Below are 24335 nucleotides of genomic sequence, written 5' to 3'. Positions count from 1 at the left end.
GGCGATGCTGTCCCGCCGTGTGCCGAGTCCTGGGCCTCTCTGGCAAACCCGATGTGGAAACAGCTGACCTTGGGACGCTGTAAATAATAACATGCAATAACTCTGGCCAGGATGTTTTGTAGAGGTTACAATGATATGTGTAAGTCGGTGGTGGGAAAGGAAGTGACGGTTGGCGACAAGGTTTATTGGAAACGAGAGTATGTGTTTAGCGGATCTCACGGGATGTGGATGCTGGGAGATCGTGCGTAGGCTGTAGAGAAAGGTAAATGGGAAATGTTCTTACGGTCTGTAGAGTTGGCCTAAGCAAGGCTCTAAACGCTTGGGCTGCAGTAGGGGAGGCTGAAGGAGCTTTGTGCAATTGGAGTGAGAGACCAGAGAACTATGAAAGATGCCTTTACCCGGGAATGACTGCCAGAGAGGGTACACGTGTGGTTCCCTGAAGGCTCTGGTGTCAGGGGAGGGGGCCGGACTGTGAGGGAGCCGGCAGAGGTCGGTGAGTCCTAACATTACCGACCTCTGGGAGCACTCTGGGTGGTCTTCGGGTACACACTGCTGGGATGTGCCGAGGCCGCTCCGTGGGTGGCGGTTAGGGGGATGGGCCGCTCTTCCGACGCAGTGACTTCGCCGCTGGAAGCCGACACGGCTGAAGCGAACACACCCCTCCGCCCTCGGCCCCTTCCCGGCGCCGCGCTCCAGGGACCCAGCCCTACCAGCGCGTCACCCGAGCTCGAGCGCAGGCGCCTTTGACTCCGAGCCCCTCGGCCCCTTAGAAACCCTCCCGCATCTCTGGGCGGCAGCAATAGCCAATGAGAGAAGAGAGCCGGACGCGGGGACCAATAGGCGGTGGCGACAGTGCAGAGTGCGGTTGCCAGGGGGCGGGGCCCGGCTGCTTGCCAGGCTTGCCAGCCCAGCAGCGGCGTCGGGGGTTCTGGACGTGGTGGCCGCTTCCTGAGTCGCGGGGATGGAGGCGTCGCGCTGCCGACTCGGACCCCGCGGGGACAGGTCCGAGAGGGGTGGTGGCTGGTTTCATCTCGAGCGGGGCGGAAGGATGGAGTGAGACTGTGGCGGTCCTCTCTGGGAGCTCTGAAGAGAGAGGGCGGTGGGTTTGGGTCGGGGAGGTAGGGGCGGATTCGGCGGCAGGAGGCGAATCCCCTGTCCCCTCCTCGGCGGTGGAGGATCCGCTTTTTATCGGTGGGCGGTGGGAGGCAGCGGCTCTGTATCCTGCCTCGAGAGCAAAGACTTTGTGTTCTTCTGGTCCATGCTTGCGAAACTCTTGGAGTTTTGGTTACGAGCTCGTCTTGCTCTCTCTGGGCCTCGCTTACTCAAAATGTGCGGTGTTCTTGCTTCTCACGCACCGCCCAGCAGTGTCATCATAATAGAGGTGGATGAAGTCTTTCCCGAGGGTGTCGAAGGGGAAGGTTGTGGGTGATATTTAATCATTGGCTCTAATGCCATTGTTTTTGGCAGGCGGTGATGAATTGTAGAACAGAGTCCGAGGGCTGAAAGTGCGAAACTGTTCTTTCCTTTCTATCCGCTTTATAGTACTTCTCTCTTATTTAAGGTTGTTTTGCAGTGCACCATGCCCCTTGTTTGTGCTTCTTTTTTTCTCTGCGGTGCCCCTTTTTCCTGCCTCCGCCAGAGGGAGAGCCTGGGAAATAAAACAATCTGAAATCTCAGTCTGTCAATTTCTTGTTAGCTAGATTAATGAAAAGTTAACCAGGAGCGGCATGAAATCATTGGCTTCAAACTTTGGTGTTGTCTGAGGATTGAAATCATACACGCCAACGTATTCCCCGCTTTTTATTCCATTACCAAGGCAAATAAAGATGTAGTGTGTAAGGATTTAGTCTGATGTTAAGATTAGTAGATATTTGAACAATTCTAAACCATTTTAAAACGTCACAGAGGAGGCGTTGGTGATAGAGAACACCCATTTTCCTCTTTTGTCAGGTTTTATTTTTTATTTTATTTTTTAATTTTTTAAATGTTTTATTTATTTCTGAGAGAGAGCGAGAGACAGCATGAGCAGGGGAGGGTCAGAGAGAGAGGGAGACAGAATCTGAAACAGGCTCCAGGCTCTGAGCTGGCTGTCAGCACAGAGCCCGATGCGGGGCTCGAACCCATGAACCGAGAGATCGTGACCTGAGCCGAAGTCCGACTCAACCGACTGAGCCACCCAGGCACCCCTTGTCAGGTTTTATTTACCTGCTAGCAGCCCTTTGAAAAATTTCTTCGCTATGCTTACCTTTTTTCAAGATGAGAGAAAAATAACCCAAGTTTACCGATATAAATATGGAAGTGCCAGAGGAGGTACAGCTAAAATTCAGCGTCTTTGTTGAATTCAGATGGTATTTGTTCACTTGTGGCCATTCAAAAAATTAATTGAATGAATTTACGGCAGTAAATTTCATGGGTACCAGATATTTGATATATGACACATGATTTTGTCATATATCAAATGACAGTGGAGTGGGGAAGGAATTGACTTTGAAACTGAGACCAGGAGGCAAAATGGTTTTTAATTTATTAGACCTGAAGTTTAAAAGGATAGTTTAAAATTTTCCCTCCTTTTTCTTCCCAAAGAAAACAGCTCTTTAATTTAAAAACTGACATCAAAGGAGAGTGTGAGTCACCAAATGTTTCTCCTGCCCTAGGTAGTTTTAAGGGCAGTGTCTATCACTGTTTAACTCAGTTGTTGCTGAGAGGGAGTGGAAGTCTCTTCTATTTTGGCTTCAGGTTGTGTATTTAATGTTTTTGATGAGCTTTTGGTATTAATACCTTTCAGTGTGAAATATAACATCTGACCTTTAAGTTTCCTGTGATTTTTTTTCCCCTTTGAATTATGTGACTGTTTTCCCATGAAGTGGATTTGTTTTCAACAAAGTGGAATAATTACTAACAAACTCCAAATATTTTTCCTATTTCTGAAATCCTTGGTGAAAATTGGAGATGGAATTTGAAACGACACTCTCAGGACCTTTGTTGAAGCTAGGCATTTTATAGTCAAGATTCCCTGGAGATGACTGTGGTTGGCTAGTGCTAGAACTTGAGCTCTTTATGGCCTTTTGTTCCTGATAGGGAACTGAAGGTATGGTGAGAGATTTCTCTGTGTGATGTGACCTTCCGGCCCAGTTGACTTAGAAAGCCCTAGTCTGTGGTTTATCCACACGCCATGGTTTCTCTTTATGAATATGAACAGTAGTAGCTGGAGGTTATGTGTTAGCCAGGCTGCTCATCCTCTCTCATGTTCTCTCTTTTTCAAATGTTTCATCAGATCAACTAATTGTTGACAAATAAAGAGACTTACCCAGGGCTTAAATATACTCAGATTAACTAATACAGGACTGCAGTATGTTTGGTAAATATTAAAAGCTCCTAATATCCAATCATACATGTATTTTTCCAAACATGAAAAGCTGCATATGGACATAGAAGGGAGAGAATAATCTCTGCAGTAAATTCTCTTTTTTCAATATCTTCTGTTCGAAGGAGACAGACTCAGTTTTTGGAATATTTCTGACTTCTCTTATTCTTTCCTGTGGAAACTCTGCTGTTTTCCCTGCCTTAGTGCCTGTTGAAAGAAAATGCTAACGTTTCTGCTTACTAAGGGGAAAAGTATGCTTGAAATTACTCAGAGGAGGAGTTGAAGTTGCCTTGCCTCTCCGTATTTGAGGATTTTAGGACTAGAAGGGGGCTTGATAATTCCCCTAGATCTCCTGTTTGAGAATAGTGGAATTATTATGGCTTCTTTCAAACTAGAATTTCCTGTAGTCTGCTTTTGCTTTATTTTCTCTGAATTGATTCACTAGAAATAAGTTCTTTGTTCTACTGAATCTGTTCTGTCTCATCAGACATCCTTACTGTTTGTTAGTAATAATGAAAGCTCCACTATTTTCCTGGCCTGGTTACAACTGAAATCCACTTATGCTTGAGAGAAGACACTCTATCCACATGCTGACTGATGTGCTGTCTTTATTTACATACTTTAACACCTGGTATGAGGCTTGATAATGAGGATTACCATGTCTGTCTCTGCCTTAGAACTTCTGTGAAAACATCAACGATTAGCATTATGTCGTATGAGTCACCAGAACCCCCTGGAAGACCAGGGTTCTGAAGAGGGTTAGAGTAATACTTTTATTTTTTATAAGATGGCATTTGCTGCTTTACTGCATGGTATTATGGGAGGCACTGGAAACTTCCACTGGGCTCCTGAGTTCTAGTCCCAGCCTTTTCACTCTCTAGCAATGTGATGTTGAGCTGCACATCTCCTCCTTTGGCTTCACTTTTCTCCTGTGGAAAATGAGAGTTCTTTGGATGCCCTCAGTGATTTATAATGAATTAATAAAATAGCAAATATATATATTTTTAACAGCACACGGCTCAAATTTCAAAAGGAACAAAATGCTTTTCAGTTAAAAGTGTGTCTTTTCTTACTGTCTTCATGTCACATAGTTCATTGATGGGCATCTTAAGGGGCCTTTCAAAGATATTATATTAAATAATCTTCAAATATTCTTTCCCCACTCCTAAAATTTGATGATTTTGAGTTTTAGGGTAAAATAGAATTAACTAAACTTGGATATCTACTTTCATCATGGACAAGATGTATTTTTAGAATATGAACTATATATAGCAGGGCACCTGGGTGGCTCAGTAGTTAAGCATCCAATTCTTGACTTCAGCTCAGGTCATGATCTCACGGTTTGTGGAATTGAGCCCTGAGTTGGTGGATCCTGCTTGGGATTCTCTCTCCCTTTCCTTCTGCCCCCCCGCCCCCCGCTTGCACTCTCTCCCCTTCTCTCAAAATAAGTAAATAAAAACATTAAAAGAAAATTTTTAAAAATGACCACATTAAAAAATATGAACTATATAGTTATTGCAAGTTTTAATTTTTTCTATGGTAATTAAAATATAGAAAACAGAACTTTAAGAAGAAAACAAAGATTATTTTTCAGTCTTCTGGAAGAGTAAACCATTGCTCTTCAGCTTTTCAGGAAGAAACGTCAATAGATCTGCAGTTTGCCTTTGATAGTAGCTTTTCAAATGAAACAAATTTAATAAAGGATTGACCTGTATCCCTGTGGCAACAGTTTAATTTTGTTACAGCAATGCATATGAGCCAGAGACAAAGTAGGGAAGAGTCTTGTGTCTTAGTAAAGGTCTTAAGCTGTGTGTGTGTGTGTGTGTGTGTGTTTTAAAGGAAAGATATGTCAAGATAAAATGATCAGTAATAAGGGCTTACATTTGGGTAGCCTTGGCAGGCTTCATAATGTTTCACTCATTTGATCTCTTTTGAGCTTCATAGCTCCGAAGACAGCAGGGCTGCGTTTTATGGGTGGGGAAGTTAAGGCTCAGAAAGGATGTGATGTACCTAAGGTCACATGACCAGTAAATGATGTAGTTAAAGGTAAAATTCAGAAATAAAATCCAGGCTTTTGATTTCTTTTTTTCTAATGTTTATTTTTGAGAGAGAGAGACAGAGAGAGACAGAGACACAGTGTGAGTGGGGGAGGGACAGAGAGAAAGGGAGACACAATCCTAAGCAGGCTCCAGGCTCTGAGCTGTCAGCACAGAGCTCAATGTGGGGCTCAAACTCATGAACTGTGGCCTCATGACCTGAGCTGAAGTCAGGTGCTTAACCAGCTGAGCCATCCAGGTGCCTCTCTCTCTCTTTCTCTCTCTCTCTCTCTTTTTTGAATATTTTAATTTATTTTTGAGAGAGACACCAAGCAGGGAAGGGACAGAGAGAGAGGGAAGGAGAGGATCAGAAGCGGGCTCTGTGTTGACAACAGCAAGCCTGATACAGGGCTGGAACCCATGAACTGTGAGATCATGACCTGAGCCACCCAGGTGGCCCTGGGCTTTTGACTTCTAGTCCCCTCTCCCCTCCCAACCCCACACCCGCCACCACTTATCAAAATATATATTCCAAATATTTTAGATACCATTTTTACATATAAATAATAACAGCTGATACTGATTACATTCTAATTATTTTTTAGGATGAGCAGTTGAAATCAGATGTTTTAGCGAAGTACAAATGAGTATTAATTTCATCCATTGTAAAGGGTGTAGAAATACTTCTTTGGTATTGTTAGTCAAAAAAAAAAAAATGCACTTTCATCTCTACCCAAGGAATAGAAGGGAAATAAGTAACATTCCTGAACAGAGAAATGTAACCCCTGAGGAAAGGAGAATCAGGCAAAAGGTAGAATGAACTTAGATTCTGAGTAACATGCCTTTTTATATCTAGAAAGAAAAAATGAAGTTTTTGACTTCTGAATCAAATTATGCATTTAAAGTAACCTTTCTGATCAGTTCACTCAAAAGAATGTTGTTGCTTTTGTTCTGTGGAACCTGCAGACGGAGAGGGTTCATTCTCAAGTAATGAACTTGCTGCATTATTGGGGCCAAATGAATGATTTACTCAGTTGCCAACCTTTCCTTCTCTTTGTCTCTCTCCCCAAACAATTCCCCCTTCTTTCTGAAGGAAAGAAACGGGCTCCACTAAATGGGCCTCTTAGGAAATGGATTTTCATTCCCTCGCTTCAATTAAGTTAGTTCCAGATTGTGGCAGTCATTCAAGTAGAAGACAGCTGAGACTAGAATACTATCATTTGTCCTCAGATGAGGAAGGATAGGTTTCAAAGGAGTCTTTTCCGGCAGTCCTGATTTGATCTTTATGTACCTTTTCCCGGAAGCAATGTTTTGTTCAAGCCAGAGATACTTTTGGTGTCTCAGTACGTGTGAAAACATGGCCTTCCAATATTGACATTTGGGGTTTGGACAAGGCAAATCTATTTGTCAGCTGACTTAGAGAAAATTACTTTATTGATACCTCTTGCCCCAACTACCTGACACCATGATCAGTTCAGACCATGAAATCTGAGGACTCTTTTTTACCATATATCCTATAATCAGTTCCTCCCATGGGCTTCTTCAGCATGCACACACGGGCTTGGACACTCTGCTACCTAACAATACAAATGAACTGGCATTCTGACTGAAAAGATTCTTGGCAGGCTTACTGAAATACCACGGTAGTGGAATTCCAGACTCTGCTGACCGTTTGAGTGTGTGTGGTCAGTGGTGTGGGTTAGCATGCTGAGTTCTTCCCCCTTTTGGCTGTTTAGTGTCCAAGTCTTCGTGTGGACATATATTTTCATTTCTTCTGCATATACACCTAAGTTGGGTTCCTGGGTTATGTGGTAGCTCTATGTTGTACAACTTGAGGGGCTATCGCACTTGTTTTCCCAAATGGCTGCAACGTTTTACATTCCCGCCAGCAATGTGTTAGGGTTCCGGTGTCTCTACATCCTCAGCATTGCTTGTCATTGCTCCCTTTTTGCTTACAGCTGTCCTAGTGGATGTGAAGTAGCATCTCATTGTTCTTTGGATTTGCATTTCCCTAATGATGAATAATGTCGAGCATTTGTTTGTGTACTTATTGGTCATTCCTATATTTTTAGAGAAATGTCTGTTCATTTACTTTGCACATTTTAAAATTGGGTTGTCTTTTTATTACTTAGTTGTAAAAGTTCTTTACATGTATTCTGGATACAATTCCCTATCAGATAAATGTTTTATAGATATTGCCTGTCAGTTAGTGGATTGCCTTTTCACCTTTTTTCTTTTTCTTTAATTTTTTAATGTTTATTTATTTTTGAGAGAGAGAGGGAGAGAGGGAACACAAGTGAGAGGGGGCAGAGAGAGAGGGAGACACAGGATCTGAAGCAGGCTCCAGGCTCTGAGCTGTCAGCACAGAGCCCGATATGGGGCTCGAACCCACAAACCGTGAGATCATGACTTGAGCTGAAGTTGGACACTTAACTGACTGAGTCACCCAGGTGCCCCTTCACTTTCTTTTCTTTCTTTCTTTTTTTTTTTTAATGTTCATTTTGAGAGAGAGAACAAGAAGGGGACGGCAGAGAGAGAGGGAGAGATACAATCCTAAGCAGGTTCTGCACTGTCAGGACAGAGGCCGACACAGGGCTTAATCTCACAAACCATAAGTCATCACCTGAGCCGAAATGAAGAGTCTGATGCTCAAGTGACTGAACCACCAGGCGCCTTGCCTTTTCACTTTCTTGATGGTGTCATTTGAAGTGCAAACATATTTTATTTTGATGTAGTCCAATTTGTTAATTTTTTTTAATCACTTTTGTTTTTGGTGTTGTACCCAAGAAATCATCGCCTAGCCCAAGTTTACAAAGACTTACTCAGATGTATTCTCCTAAGGGATTTACAGTTTTAGCTCTTATAAAGTTTACTCATTGATTCATTTGTGTATGCTGTGGGATAGGGGGTACAAATTCATCCTTTTGCGTGTGGATAGCCAGTTGCCCTAGTGCCATTTGCTGAAAAAACTATTTTGAACCTACTTTTTTTTTTTTTTTTTTTTTTAATTTTAGAGAGAATGAGTAGGAAAGAGGGACAGAAAGAGAGAATCTCAAGCAGGCCCTGCACTGCTAGGATCATGACCTAAGCCAAAATCAAGAGTCAGAGGCTCAACCAACTGATCTACCCAGACACCCCTGAACCTATTTTGAACAATTTTTTAAGTGTTTATTTATTTTTGAGAGAGAGACAGAGCATGAGCAGAGGAAGGGCAGAGAGAGAGGGAGACACAGAATCTGAAGTAGGCTCCAGGCTGCAAGCCATCAGCACAGAGCCTGACGTGGGGCTCAAACTCATGAACCGCGAGATTATGACCTTAACTGAAGTTAGATGCTTAACTGACTGAGCCACCCAGGTGCCCCTCTGAACTTATTTTTTAAACTGAAGAATCATAGACTGCTTTTCAATTTAGTACTTATAGATTTACCTTATTCTTTTTAATGACCACAAAATATTATTTTCATAAATGTATCTTATTGCTCACCTATTGGTGGACATTAATATAGTAATATTAATATTGGCAGACAAAATGTTATTAATATTAATATTACATTTTCTGTTGAAAACGATGAAACAGCAGCACCCTTGTTACATGTATCTTTATATATTTGGCCTTGTATTTTGTGAACTTTATATGTTTGTAGGGTTTAAATTTTGGTAGAAGTTGCTAAATTTCCCTCCAAAAAAGCTACAAACTTTTTCTTCAATGGACTATAAATGCTTATTTTTAAGTGGAGTAATTAGCATCTATTCTTGTTGCTCAGTCTCTTATATGTACAGAATGAATACATGGTAGGCACTTAGTAAATATTGACCGGTGAAAAGATGAGGGTAAAATTGAGGGACTATCTGCAGTTTGGATTAGAGTCACTTTTTTTTTAAATTTCCTTTTTTAGTATTTATTTAAAATTTTTATAGTTTTTTTTTTTTAATTTATTTTTGAAACAGAGACAGAGCATGCGCCAGGGAGGGGCAGAGAGAGGGGGAGACACAGAATCTGAAACAGGCTCCAGGCTCTGAGCTGCCTGCACAGAACCCGATGCGGGGCTCAAACCCACAAACTGCGAGATCATGACCTGAGCCAAAGTCAGACGCTTAACCAACTGAGCCACCCAGACACCCCTTTTTAGTGTTTATTTTTGAGAGAGACAGACAGACAGACAGAATGTAAGCAGGGGAAGGGCAGAAAGAAAGGGAGACACAGAATCAGAAGCAGGCTCCAGGCCCCGAGCTGTCAGCACAGAGCTGGATGCAGGGCTCAAACTCATGGACCATGAGATCATGACCTTAGATGAAGTCAGATGCTTAACTGACTGAGCCACCCAGGCGCCCATGGATTAGAGTCACTTTAAGCTGGTCAGTGGGACAAAGAATAATAAAGCCAACTAATGCAAAATTCAACAACTAAAGGAAAATTTACAAATGAGAGTAGGAACAAAGGTAGCCATGATCATGTAGCTAATATTCTTATGTTCTTTGTAGATGTAACAAAGCATATTGTTTGCGGAGCCCAAGATGTTTACTGGCAATTATGATAGGGCATTGCCACAAAAACTGTATATAATAAAAGAAGTTTGATTGACAGGTATAAGAGTTCTAGTTACCAAAATATAATTGAATGTATGATGGGAAGATGTACCACCTTGGAGGCGCTAAGATTATTAATTATCATTTGTTTCTCAAATGTGGTTGGATAAGAGAATTATCAGTACAGTAAGTTCAAATTTAAGAATGTATTTAGAAATAAATATAGAAATAAATGCTTCCAGTTTTTCTGATAGAGAATAATCTCAGACTAACTAATCTTGGCCCCCAGAACTAAAGGTCTGCTGTGTGATAGACATGATACTATAGTATAGTTTGAAGCATTGTCCCATTTAAGCACATAACTGACAGGAAATTTAATGAGAAAACCAAAGAACAGAGCAGAAGTGTCTCATAATGTGTAAAGCGGGTAGGTACTATTTTATTAAATCTGTGGAAAGTTCATACACAGATTTAAATGAAAAATAAAGGTGTTTTTTTTTTCATTAAAAATGATTTTAGGATCTCAGTAACTTTTGTTCAAATTATTTCTCATAGTTAGGGTAACTTAGTGATTCTTTATCAGTTTCTTAATTATTTCCCATAGCCCTACAACTATAAAATGGGGACAGTAATATCTAGTTTTTACCTACTTTGGAAAATCCAAAAGTAAGCAATGATGACTTAGAGTATTTCTGTAAGGCATACTTCAAAGGACTTTTCTTCATCTAACTTTAAAATACACTTATCAAACATCTGTTTCACATCTTCCATGTTCTAGGCATCATGCGCCATTGGCAATATTGAGTAATGTTTGAAAGTACTGATGTTCGTTAATTTTCTTTTGTAATTTTGCTTTTCTTTTGAGTGTTCAAAGTGCTGTCTCAAAAGTCGTAAAAGAAATTACTGTACGTGCCACTCAGCTTAGCAGAGGCAGTGTTCTGGCAGTTGTTCTGTTGTAGTGAAAACAGGAGAGTCCCCAGGGAGGTGTAGAGAGCATCTCCTGCCACCACAGCCATAGCATAAACACCCTATTAATGACACTGATGTGGATAAATTTAGCTTCTTACCCGCAAGCTTGCACTTGAACCAGAAGTATGCACACACTCCCTTAACAGATCTCTCCTAAAAGTGTCAACTGTCCTCCTAAAACAGCACGGTACTCCTGTGGGTATTCTGAGGGTTCATGTTGCTAATTGGGATAATGGTAGCAGTTTTGATTTCTAGTTGAAAAATAATCAACAAAAATTCTCAGGGTTGTGAGTTCAAGCCCCACATTGGGCATAGAGCTTACAAAAAAAAAAAAAAAAAAATTAGGGGCGACTGGCTGGCTCAGTTGGTAAAGCATGGAATTCTTGATCTTGGGGTTGTGAGTTTGAGCCCCACATTGGGTGTAGAGATTACTTAAAAAATGAAAATAGGGGCACCTGGGTGGCTTAGTCCGTTAAGTGTCTGACTTCAGCTCAGGTCATGATCTCATGGTTTGTGAGTTCGAGCCCTGCATCAGGCTCTGTGCTGACCGCTCAGAGCCTGGAGCCTGCCTTGGATTCTGTGTCTCCCTCTCTCTCTTCCCCTCCCCTGCTTGCACTCTGTCTCTCTCTTTCTCAAAAATAAACCAAAAAAAAATCTTAAAAAAAAAATAACTACATTTACAGTCTTCCTCCCCCCATTTTAAAATGCAGGCATTTAAGAGCCTTCAAGCATATTTTGAGTGAACACACATAGCAATTATTGGAGATCAGATCAGTGTGCTTATAACTGAGACATTGGGTTTATTTAATACGTAGCAGAACATTGTTGGCCCTTATATTAATTTCAGCCACTTATAGTTTCAAATTGTTTTCTTCTTAGTTACACCTAATGGGCTAAGGAGTTGACTTAATAGGGGCACCTGGGTGGCTCAGTCAGGGCATGATCTCACGGTTTGTGAGTTTAAGCCCAGTGTCGGGCTCTGTGCTGTCAGTACAGAGCCGGCTTCAGATCCTGTGTCCCCCCTCTCTCTCTGCCTCTTCCCCTGCTTGCGTGCAGACGTGCTCCCTCAAAAATATATAAACGTTAAAAAAAAGTTGACTTAATATATATTTTTTAAATGCCTTTACATTGTACTGTTACAGAAAAACTCAGCTTTTTCCTTTCTAGATAGGGGAAGACCCAGTCCTTTTCTACTGTGTGTTCTTTCCTGCTGTGTCTCTTCAACTACTCACATAGAACACTTCACTTCTGACATTTCTGGTCCCCAAATGTGTGGGATTTTGTCCATACAACAAGCAATTCCCCTGTGATATCAGCTGGGTGCCCTACAATTCAACCCAGTTCTGACACTATCTACCCAAGGGAGTGTCTGATACCACAAATTAAGGGCTGGGTCCCACAAGACTGCCCCCTCCCCACGACCCCTAGTTTCAGATGCCCTTCACAAGCCCTGGTGATCACCTGTGCTTCTGACCAACTGGCTGTAGACTGTAGGTTCCAAACACCTCTTCCTTGGGGTCAATTAATTTGCTAGAACAGCTCACAGAACTCAGGGAAACACTTAACATTTACTGGCCTATTAAAGGATATGATAAAGGATGTGGAAGAACAGCCAGATGAAGAGATATGTAGGGCAAGGCCTGGGAGGGTCCCAAGCGCAGGGACTTCTGTCCTCATGGACCTGGGATGTGTCACCCTCCCAGTGTGGGTGTGTCTGCTAACCTGGAAGCTCTCCAGACTCTCTAATTGTGGGCTTTAATGGAGGCTTCATCAAATAGGCATTATCAATCATGAACTCCATTCTCAGCCCCACCTTTTCAGGAGAATGAGGAGCCTGGCTGAAAATTCCAAGCTTCTTATCAGGGCTTGATCTTTCAGGTGACCTGCCCTTCACAAGTACAAAATTCAAAAAGATCAAAAGAGTACAAAATGAGAAGTACTTCCCATCCTCTACCTATTTAGTTTCCCCCCCAAAGGCAACACTGATACCAGCTTACTGTGTATCCTTCCACAGATCTCTGCATTTGCAGATGAAATATATGTATCTGTATTTTTTTCTTTTATAAATGATGGTAAATACTCCCCAGTTTTGTGCACCTTGCCTTTTTCAATTAATAAAACATCCTTGGAAATTGTTCCAAGTCAGTAACCCTATATTTCTACACATTTCTATATTTTATTCATATCAGTGCTTTTTTTTTTTTTTTCAAACAGCTGCATGGTACTGATTGTATGGATGTGGTATACTTTATCTAATCAGTCCCTACAGATGAACATTAGATTGTGCTAGCTTTTACTGTTACAAACAGTGTTGCAAAGTCCTGTAGTTTATAATCATACTGGACAGCTGGCTAAAGTTGGGAAATAATAAGTTAATAAGGAGCATACATTTCCCTAAAGATGAGTTTCTCTAAGAGTGTAAGTTGCATTCATTAGTGATCAGGAATTTTACATTTCATACCAACATATTTTTTAATATCTCAAAAATTAATGTTAGAGCAAATATGTGATCATTATCCACACTGAGCATATTTGTTGAGAATAAAGAAATAATGGAACGCTCGGAGCTTTTGGAAGGCTGGAACAGAGGGAGGGAAAGAGTGGGAACTCGTGTCTGTTGTTTTTTTTTTTCTTACTTCGTTGACCCTATCTATGATAATTCCTTATGGAAGGTTCAGAGTAAAAATCTCCGCTCCCTCTTTGATGACTTTGATGACAGAGGCCACATATTTTATTTGTAGCTGCTTGAATTTATTGAGTGCCCATTATAATTTTATAAGTAGTAGACCATTTTATTTGAACACAAAGATTTTCTCTAACATTTAATAATGTTAGGTCATTAACTATATCTATAACTCATATGAAACACATGGGCAAGTTAGAGATTCAGAAAATAATAACAGATTTAATGCATGCTTCCCATGTACCTGACACTATTCTAGTCATCTTCTGTTTATTATTTTGTCTAAATCTTCTGTAGTCATATGAGATAGAAATTATTATTATCCTTATGGTGTACATGAGGCAGGCAGTGGTTAAACAACTTATCAGAGGTAGTAAGGAGCCACGATATTAAAAAGCCAGAGTCAAGTCTGGATCCAGAGCCTGTCCTTAGATTATCCTTCTGTTGACTTTACTTTTATCCTTAAATGTTTTATGAGATCATTATCATTATCCCTTTTATTAGGAAAGGAAAATGTAGAAAAGTAAGATTGCCCATTTTTATGGAAGGCCTAAGGTTAGTGCTCTTAATTTAAGAGTATTGATAGATGGGGCACCTGGGTGGCTTAGTTGCTTGAGCATCTGACTTCAACTCAGGTCATGATCTCACAGTTCTGAGTTCGAGACCTGCGTCAGGCTCTGCTGACAGCTCAGAGCCTGGAGCTTCAGATTCTGTGTCTCCCTCCCCACAGAGAGGTCTGTGCCCCTTCCTCACTCATGCTCTGTCTCTCTTTTGTCAAAAATAAATAAACACTTAAAAAAATATACCAATAGGTACAGATCCTATGGAGAAGATGATAGGTTTTTCCTCCCGGACTTTGAATAGCATAGCTGTTGAGCAATCACTGGTTTCACAATGGCTAAGACAGCAATTTATATATTTAAGTAGATTGTTCTTGTCCTTTCTGTTTAGTTTATCTGTCAACTGAGAGGCTTTTTTATATTTACACTAACAAAACAATTCACAAGGAAGGGTGTGTGGCTTAAAAATATAACAGAATTGAGGTAGCAGGAAACAATAAATGATCATTCCCTCTGCTCTGTGGAGAGGAATTGTATCATGTTTCCGTGTCAGCTCCAGAAGAAACGTCCCAGAAGTCATGAGCATGATGGTCTGCAAATATGTTGCAGTCTTAAAATGCCCATTCTCTTTGACATTTTGTCATTTGGTGTCCCATACAAGTGGGTGAAATTGAGTATGATGTTAATCATTGAAAGAATTGGTCAGGAAAAACGAGAAGGAAGCCTCAAGAAACAAAGACCAGGCACTACATTTGGGGGAAGAAGGGACCTCTTCATTGGTGTCAGTAAAGGTTTGATATTAAAGTAAATGTTTGCTGAGCAACTCCAGGGATGTGGGTAAAGTGGGGACTGAGGGTGGATACGGCCCTGTTCCCCTTTCATTGATTTTTCTGGTCCCTGATTCATCTACATCTTTCCAGCAATTTAGCAACTCACATCCATATTTACATTTCTAAATGTTTATTATATGCATAGAAAGTGACAATAACTTATATGTCACTCATTAAAATTATTCTGATATCTTTGTTACAAATGCTGTGTGTAATATCACAGGTACACATGCCAAAATTCCTTGGCAGTGGGAAATGAGGAAGTGAAGGGTATCACAGTATGACAAAATATTACAACTCTGTAATTGGAAATAAATGTGTTAAAATATCAGGTGCATTCATTTGAAAGGCATATGGAAACTTTAGGCTTTTCAAAGGCGTTCGAAAGGAAAAATTTTTTTTTTTTTCGAAAGGAAAAATTTTTAAGGAGAGTTGTATTTTGAAAGGGTTTTTAAGAATATGGAGTACAAAACTTTACTTTGCATTGGTTGATGGTATAGTTGAAGGTTATGCCAAGAGGGTAAAAGTCATCTACAGAAAATTACCTGTTTATGGAGTGTTTATATGTGTGTGTGTGTGTGTGTGTGTGTGTGTGTATCCATATTTTTTCCTTAGATCTCTTTGTCCTTTCTAAAAGAAAGTTTGAATTAGAGATGGTCTGTCAATTTGTGTCAGATCAGTTTTAGGTGTCCTAGTCATCTTGGTTACAAATAAAATGTAAACTATAATATTCTTTCATATAGTGGTTGAGAGCATAAGCTTTGGAACTAGACTTCTTGGATTTGGATCCTGGCTCTCCCATTTACCGATTGTGGAACCACATAACTTAGCTGTGCTTCAGTCTCCCCAGCTGTAAAATAAATGTTGCATTGCTTTACTCCAACAAAATAGCCTCTACTGAACTCAGATCTCAGATCTCTCAGAGCCAATTAAAAATCCCAAGAGAGTCTGATTACTTCAGCCTTTATCAGGTGTCTCCTCCAATCTGTCAGTTTGTGGCCATAGAAACAGGCCTTTACAGAATAAGCTGTATAAACATGCGAGTCGTCCAGTCTTGTCAGAAATAGGGGATTATTTTGGACAAGGCAGGAACTTAAAAGCACAGTATTGATAGTATCATTTTTTAAAATTAATTTTATTTTCAGTGCAGTTTTAGGTTTATAGAAAAATAAATGGAAGTATGGAGAGTTCCTGTATAACCCCTCACCCCCCCATTTCCCCTATTATTAACATTTTGCATTAGCGTGGTACATTTTTTATAATTGATGAGCCAATATTGGTATGTTATTATTAACTAAAGTCTGTAGTTTACATCAGGGTTCACTCTTTGTGTTGTACATCCTATGAGTTTTAACAAACGTAGAATGGTGTGTATCCACCATTACAGCATCCTACAGAATAGTTTCACTGCCCTAAAATCCCCTGTGCTCTACTTATTCATCTCTCCACTGATCCTTTTTGTTGTTGTTTATTTTTTATTTTTTATTTTTTATTTTATTTATATATATATATTTTTTTATTTCTAGGAGATAGAGAGAGACAGTGTGAGCAGGGAGGGTCAGAGAGAGGGAGATACAGACTCTGAAATTGGCTCCAGGCTCTAGCTGGCAGTCAGCACAGAGCCCGACGCGGGGCTCGAACCCACCAACCGCAAGATCATGACCTACGCGAAAGTCGGACGCTTAACCGCCTAAGCCACCCAGGCGCCCCTGTTGTTTATTTTTTAAAATTCAAGTATAATTAACACACAGTGTTGTGTTAGTTTCAGGTGTACAATATACTGATTCAACAGTTCTATACATTTCCCAGTGCTCATCATGCTATGTGTACTTAATCCTCTTTGTTTATTTCATCCATACCCCTACCCACCTCCCCTCTGGCAACTACCAGTCCGTTCTGTGTATTTAAGAGTTTGGTGGGTTTTTTTTTTTTTTTTTGGTTTCTTTTGTTGTTGTTTCTTTTGTTGTTGTTGTTTATTTGTTTGGATTCTTAAATCCACATATGAATGAAGTCATATGTTATTTGTCTTTCCTTGGCGAACTTATTACTTCATTTAGCATTATACCCTCTAGGTCTGTTTTTACTATTTCTATAGTGTTGCCTTTTCCAGAATGTCATGTGGTTGGAATCATAAAGTATATACAGGTTATTTAGGTTGGTGTCTTTTAAGGGTACGTGGGTAGTTGGTTAAGTGTCCAACTTCGGCTCAGGTCGTGATCTCACAGTTTGTGGGTTCGAGCCCCACATCAGGCTCTGTGCTGACAGCTCAGAGCCTGGAGCCTGCTTCGGATTCTGTGTCTCCCTTTTTCTCTGCCCCTTCCCTACTTGTGCTCCATCTCTCTCTGCCTCTCAAAAATAAAGAAATGTAATAAAAAATTAAAAAAAGATTGGTGTCTTTCACTTATCTCTATACCTTTAAGATTCTTCCATGTCTTTTTTTTCTGTGGCTTGATAGCTCAGAAATAATAATCTATTGTATGGATATACCACAGTTTGTCCATTCACCTATTGAATAACATCTCAATTGCTTCCAGTTTTTGGCAATTATAAATAGACTTGCTATAACCACAGTGAAAGTATTCATGTGCAAGTTTTTGTGTGGACAAAAGTTTTCCACTCGTTTGAGTAAATACTTAGAAGCACAATTGCTGGATGTTATGTAAGAGTAGGTTTAGTTTTGTTAGAAACGCCAAACTGTCTTCCAAAGTTGCTGTGCCATTTTGTATTCCCACCAGCAATAAATGAGATTTCTTATTGTTCCACATCTTTGACAGCATTTGGTGGTGTTGGTGTTTTGGATTTTAGCTATTATAATAGGCATACAGTGGTAACTCATTTTTTTTTTTATTTTGCCATTCCCTAATGGCATATGATGTGGAACATCTTTCCATATGCTTATTTGACATCTGTGTATCTTCTTTGGTGAGGAGTCTGTTTAGATCATTTGCCCATTTTTTAATTGGGTTGTTTTCTTACTGTTGAGTTTTAAGAGTTCTTTGTATATTTTGGGTAGGACTCCTTTATCAGATACATGTTTTGTAAATATTTTCTGTCATTTGACATTATTTTTCACCTCCCCTGGCCTCTGCTTTTCTACAATGATTCCCTAGTTGGCAGGGCTACACAGTGCCTTATACTGTTGGTTAGCGAGGCTCGATATCACCAACAAGTGGTAACATATGGCTTCCTAGCAAAATCCTCACATCTGTAACACAGGATATATAGGAAGTTGTCAACTTCCTTTTTCTAATATTTCCCCCCAGATATTAATTATTGCACAGGTAACAGAGGAACAAGAAAAAAAAAGAAAGGTTACTCCCAATTCTAATATCTCCTCTTTTTCCTACATTCTCTTTGCTTTTCCATATAGGAAGTAGTAAACTTGATGATCTTTTGAGACTACCACAACAATTTGCCACCTTTAAAATTAATTTTTACATATTATTTAAGAAAAATTTCTTTAATATAGTTTATTGTCAAGATGGTTTCCATATAACACCCAGGGCTCATCCCAACGAGTGCCCTCCTCCATGCCCATCACCCATTTTCCCCTCTCCCCCACCCCCATCAACCCTCAGTTTGTTATTTTTATATATTCCTAGTTAAATAAGAGACCTATTCTTGTGTTTCTTTTATTAGTAAGAAGATGGAGGTTTTGAAAGATTGTGGGAAATAACTCAGTAGTAGAGGAGAAAACAGACTCTTCTCTCTTGTCTACTCACTGTTCTCACATCTGTGAGAATTACTGCTACTGTTACATTAACACCCCGCTCTTGCTATAAATGCTGATGCATCTGGAGTGGACTATATTGCCATTGTAGCCCACGGTAGTCTTTTAAAGCACAAACTTTGGAACTTGAGGTGAGTTTATAAGGATATATGGATAGGGTTGCCTGGGTGGCTCAGTTGGTTTAGCATCCAACTCTTGATTTCAGTTCTGGTCATGATCTCAGTTTCATGAATTCAAGTCCTGCATCGGGCTTTGCACTGACCCTGTAGAGCCTGCTTGGGATTCTCTCTCTCTCTCCCTCTCTCTCTCTCTCTCTCTCTGTCTCTCTCCCTCCCCTGCTCGTGCTGTCTCTGTCTCTCTCAACATAAATAAATTTTTAAAAAAGGGATATACGGATAGTTCCTCAATTTATAATTGTATTTATGTTCCAAATATTAATATGAAATAGATGTTTGGCATTTAGGATATTTTCCCATAGAAGAATCTTTCAAAATGGAAATTAGATTTCCAAAGCAATGCATAAGAGTAAATATAACTCAAGCTTATAAAACAATTACATGATTGGGGTGCCTTGGTGGCATTTCTGTCACCCAGAAAGTTTCCTTTAGGCTCTTTCTAGTTATACCACACCCGTCACCCCACAATAGTAACCACTGCGATAACTTCTACCACTATATATGCTTTTGCTGGTTCTTTAACTTAATGAAAGTGAAACCATGCAGTGTATACTCTTGTGCAAGGCTGTTTTCAATTAGCCATAATGTTTTTGAGATTTAACCATGTTGTTGTGTATATTATCAGTTTGTTCTTTTTTATTGCTGAGTAGTATTACATTAAATGAATATACCACAATTTGCTTATTTGTTTTCCTGCTCTTAGGTACGTGATTCTAGTTTTTGGCTTTATGAACATTCATGTACACGTCTTTTGAGGACATATGTGCTAATTTCTCCTGGATACATACCTGTAACACTTATTAAGTTAGAAACAACATAAGTATCCAACAATGGGGAATAGATTGGTATAGGTAAAATAGTATGCAGCCATTAAATATCATGCTTATAAAAATGAAGGGAAAAGTTTATGATATATGACATGGAAAAAATAATGCATTATTATCATGTAGCATATTTTTATTTGCTTTAAAATTCTTCTATAATGGAAGTAAATTACTTTTCTAATAGATAAATACACTTTAAGAAATATACTTTAGGGGCACCTGGGTGGCTCAGTCGGTTAAGGGTCCAACTTCTGCTCAGGCCATGATCTTATGGTTCATGGGTTCTAGCCCCGCATTGGTCTCTGTGCTGACAGCTAGCTCAGAGTCTGGAGTCTACTTCAGATTCTATGTCTCTCTATCTCCAACCCTCCCTGCTCACGCTGTCTCTCTCTCTCTAAGAAATAAGTAAAACAGTAAAAATCTTAAAAAAAAAAAGAAATATACTTTAAAAATCTGAGTGAGGATCATAGTACTTTAGATATTGTGAATTTTAATTATGTGGGAGGCAGAGAGTAGTCAAGTTGAACTTCTTTTGTATCTTGTAGGACTTTATGAATTTGGATTCCAGATGTTTCTCAGTTGCAGATCAATTATGTGTATCAGGGGAAATAGTCATTATATTAACTTATGTTAATATATCATTAACCTAACAGAAATAGCTTCCCAAACTGGCAAGAGCATCAAGAAACTGCTAACTTGCTGGTAGCAGTCTAACTATGTAAAGTTTTATTTGGGGGAAAAGCAATTAAGGTGAATTATAGGTAAGGACTCGCAGTACTATAAGTTATAACTTCTGACTTGAAAATTACGCTTCCAAGAATAAAGATACTCTTTGCTGTTCTATAGTAACAAGAAAGAAGAAAAATTTCCACATTTAACAGAGGGAAAATGATAGGAGAGTCCATCTTATCAGTTGGGCAGGGCACTTTAACTATTAAGACATGATATATATATATGAATTTTGTCAGTAGAAGGAGACACATACATAGATAAAATAATTGAAAAAAGACCAAAATGAGTTTTTGGAGTGTTCATATCAAGTCTATGCATGTATTGAATTTCTAGTATGTTTAAAAAGCCGGTTTTACTATATGATAATTTGAAAAATTAATACAAACAAACTCAGTTTGAACGAAACAAAAAAAGCACATGAAGGTACTGACAAGAGTTAGAAATGATTGTGAGGGGCACCTGGGTGGCTCAGTCGGTTGAGTGACCAACTCTTGATTTCAGCTCAGGTCATGATCTCACCATTTGTGAGATCGAGACCCACATTGGGCTCTGAGCTAATAGCCCAGAGCCTACTTGGGATTCTCTCTCTCCCTCTCTCTTGCTTCTCCCTCACATGCCCTCTCTCTCAAAATAAATAAATAAACTTTAAAAAAAGAAATTGATTGTGATATGGGAATTTGTTATATATTGGGATTTTTTTTCTGTGAAGATTCTTTAATACTTTAAACGATCAGCTATATATGAGTATGTGTGCTAAATCACATTGAATGATACGGTTCTTCACTGTCAACAATTTTTAAATGTCGCTGCTTTAATGGATAGGAAGCGGATATAAAAATGCCATCAGTATATTCAGGATAAGTATAATTTAGAAACATTCAAACCACTATTGAAGTAGAATAGAAGAAATTATTATGGAGAAATTGACAACTTTTTCATAGAAAAAGCAAAAATTGAACTTAGGAGTATGTATGTGTATGGCATTTATTGTTCTTGGGGTTCAGTGAGCTTTTGAATCTGTGAATTTATGTCTTTTACCAAACTTGGGGAAATTTTAATGATCATTTCAACTACACATATATTAAACTGTTTGATATTGTCCCATAAGTCCCTGAATCTCTCTGTTCATGTTTTAAAAAAGTTTTCCTCTCTGTTCTTCAGATTGGATAATTTCTTTTTTTTAAGTTTTATTTTATTTTTAGGGAGAGAAAGAGGGAACACCAGTGGGGGAGAGGGGCAGAGAGAGAGAGAGAATCTTTTTTTTTTTTTTTTGCCATTGTTTATCTTGAGAGAGAGAGAGAGAGAGCACCTGAGGAGGGGAGGGGCAGAGAGAGAGAGAGAGAGAGAGAGAACCCCAAGTGGGCTCTGCACTAGTAGTATAGGGCTTGAACTCCCAAATCATGAGATCGTGACCTGAGCCAAAGTTAGACACTTAACAAACTGAGCTATCCAGGCACCCCAGAGAGAGAGAACCTTAAGCAGGCTCCGTGTTCAGTGCAGAGCCCGACAGGGGGCTCGGTGTCATTACCCTGGGATCATGACCTGAGCCAAAATCAAGAGTTGGATGCTCAGTGAACTGAGCCACCCAGGCTCCCCGAGATTGGACAGTTTCTCTTGATATATTTTTCCTGTTTCTCTGGATATGGAGTAATTTTTCATTGTGTTCTGGAGATTATGAATGGTACACTGTAAATATTCTGGATTCTGTTACTTTTCCTATAAAGATTATTGACTTTTTTTGGTTGGTTTGTGTAAAAGCCAATCACTTTCTTATTTGATTTCTTCAGCTGCAAACTGGGTAGGAAGGCAGTGGCTGAGATTTCAGTTTGGATTTTACTCTTAGCAGGACTGCTTGGGGTCTGCCCTATGCATGCTTGGTTCAGGGTCAACCAGATACTGGGGTCGAGTTTATCGTGTGGCTGCTAGGGATAAAGATTTCTTTTATCAGTCATGGGAATAGATAGATGACTTAGGAAGGGCCTGTAGATTAACATATAATCCTGATTACACTACTGGTCAGTGGAAGAGGACGAAAACTACAAGTGTGAAAGTATTGTGAAGGCTGAGATGAATTTGTTGTTCTTTCCTGTATCCTTAGTGCCTACCTCTCAGTGCTTGGTATGTAGGACTTGCTTAATATTTGCTGACCGAATTTAATGAAAGAAGACTGAGCAGCAGCTAGGTAAGGGTAGTATCAAGGAAACAAGGGAGGAACGCATTTCAGTAAGGAGCCTGTGGTTATTTTTGTAAAATACTTTAGGCAAATCAAGGAGGAATGAAGGGTAAAAACAAAGTGTTATTTTTGGCAATTAGAGAGTTTCAGGAAACTGAGGGAATAAAGCCAGGCTGCAGTGAATGAGAAGTGAATTAAAGTTGAAAGAGTGACAGCGAGTGTTGATTATCCTGAAGTTATTTAATGATGATGGGAAACGGAGATAGTTTTGTAGTTTTATAGATCGATAAGGTCTAGGAAGGTATCTTTTGTTTTTACATTTATTTATTTTTGAGAAAGTGAGACAGAGTGTGAGCGGGAGAGGGGCAGAGAGAGGAGACACAGAATCTGAAGCAGGCTCCAGGCTCTGAGCAAGCATTCAGCAGAGAGCCTGACGTGGGGCTCAAACCCACGAACCGTGAGATCATGACCTGAGCTGAAATCGGACACTTGACTGACTGAGCCACCCAGGCGCCCTTAGGAAGGTATCTTTTTAAAGAATGGTTGTGAGCTGAGGAAAGACACTCCTAGAGATGGAAAGATGGAAGATATAGGAGCAATATGCAGTAATTCTGGGGAAAGCAGGGGCCAGAATCAATTCACCAGTACCAGAGTTCACTTTATGGAGAGGAACATCTTCCTCTGTTATAGGAAGAGAGTGTATTTTTATGAGTAAGGTTGGAGAAGATGATGAGAATTTGTTTCTCAAATTGTTGCCTCACCTAAGTAAAGAGGAGCTATGTAGCACTTGGGCCCTTTTGGGAGAAGAATAACAGAATGGCTGAAACCTAATTCACATGATATGTTTCATTCTCCAACTTACATGCTTTAAAAAAAATTTTTTTTTAAGTTTATTTATTTAAGTAATCTCTACACCCAACATGGGGCTCAAGATTCCTGACCCTGAGATCAAGAGTTGCATACTCTTCCGACTGAGCCAGCCAGGCACCTCTCCAACTTAGATGCTTGTTTATTGTGCGTATTTTTGTGGCAAGCCTGACCTTAGATCTTTATTTCCAAATATTTATAAAAGGTCTGAAGCATGGGCATGGGAACACATTTAATATATTGGAGATATATTTAATATGTCAGGGATTTTTCATCATTATAGTTTGCAAAAGCTTAAAATAAATAGTTTGCATTGGTTTAACATTATATTGATACACTGTCGTTGGAACTGGACTGTGAATTATTTAACACTCTTTGTAGGTGTATTTAAAAAATAGCTCTATTGAGGTATAATTGACATATGTCAAACCCCATATTTAAACTGTACATGTTGATGAGTTTTGACATATGAATATATGTGTGAAACCATCACTACAGTCAAGATAATGAACCCCAAGAGTTTCCTTTTACCCCATTATAATCCAGTCCTCCTCCTCACTCTCAGATACCCACTGCTTTTTGTCATGATTGATTAGTTTTCTATCTTTTAGAATTTTATGTAAATGTCATCTTATAGTGTATTCTCTTTTTTGTACTTAGCAGAATGATGTTGATACACATCCATTTTGTTTGTGTATTAATAGCTTTTTTCCTATTTATTGCCAAACAGCATCTCACATAAAATTTGTGTATCTATCTGATGACAGACATTTGGGTTGTTTTTACTTTTTGGCTATTACAAATAAAGCTGCTATGAACATTCATATATAGATCTTTTTTGTGAACATAGGCTTTCATTTCTTA

General features: G+C 39.5%; 1 protein-coding gene across 4 annotated transcripts in view; it reads left to right on the top strand.

The window, feature by feature from the left end:
- The first annotated feature begins 93 nt into the window (after positions 1-93).
- The window catches only part of TULP3 (TUB like protein 3), a 65424-nt gene continuing 41182 nt past the window's right edge, over positions 94-24335 (top strand). For 3 of the 4 annotated variants that reach the window (XM_077759186.1, XM_077759187.1, XM_077759184.1), the window contains exon 1: positions 885-1002. In XM_077759186.1, the coding sequence (XP_077615312.1) occupies positions 962-1002 (41 nt within the window). In that variant the 5' untranslated portion in view covers positions 885-961. Of the gene's footprint in view, positions 140-884; positions 1003-24335 lie in introns of those variants that run through there. The other variant, XM_077759185.1, reaches the window with a different exon arrangement.

The sequence above is a fragment of the Crocuta crocuta genome, unplaced genomic scaffold (genome assembly GCF_008692635.1).
Source record: "Crocuta crocuta isolate KB4526 unplaced genomic scaffold, BGI_CrCroc_1.0 scaffold72, whole genome shotgun sequence".
NCBI lineage: Eukaryota > Metazoa > Chordata > Mammalia > Carnivora > Hyaenidae > Crocuta > Crocuta crocuta.
The sequence above is the reverse complement of the archived record's forward strand: the minus strand, read 5'-3'. Positions and strand labels throughout refer to the sequence as shown.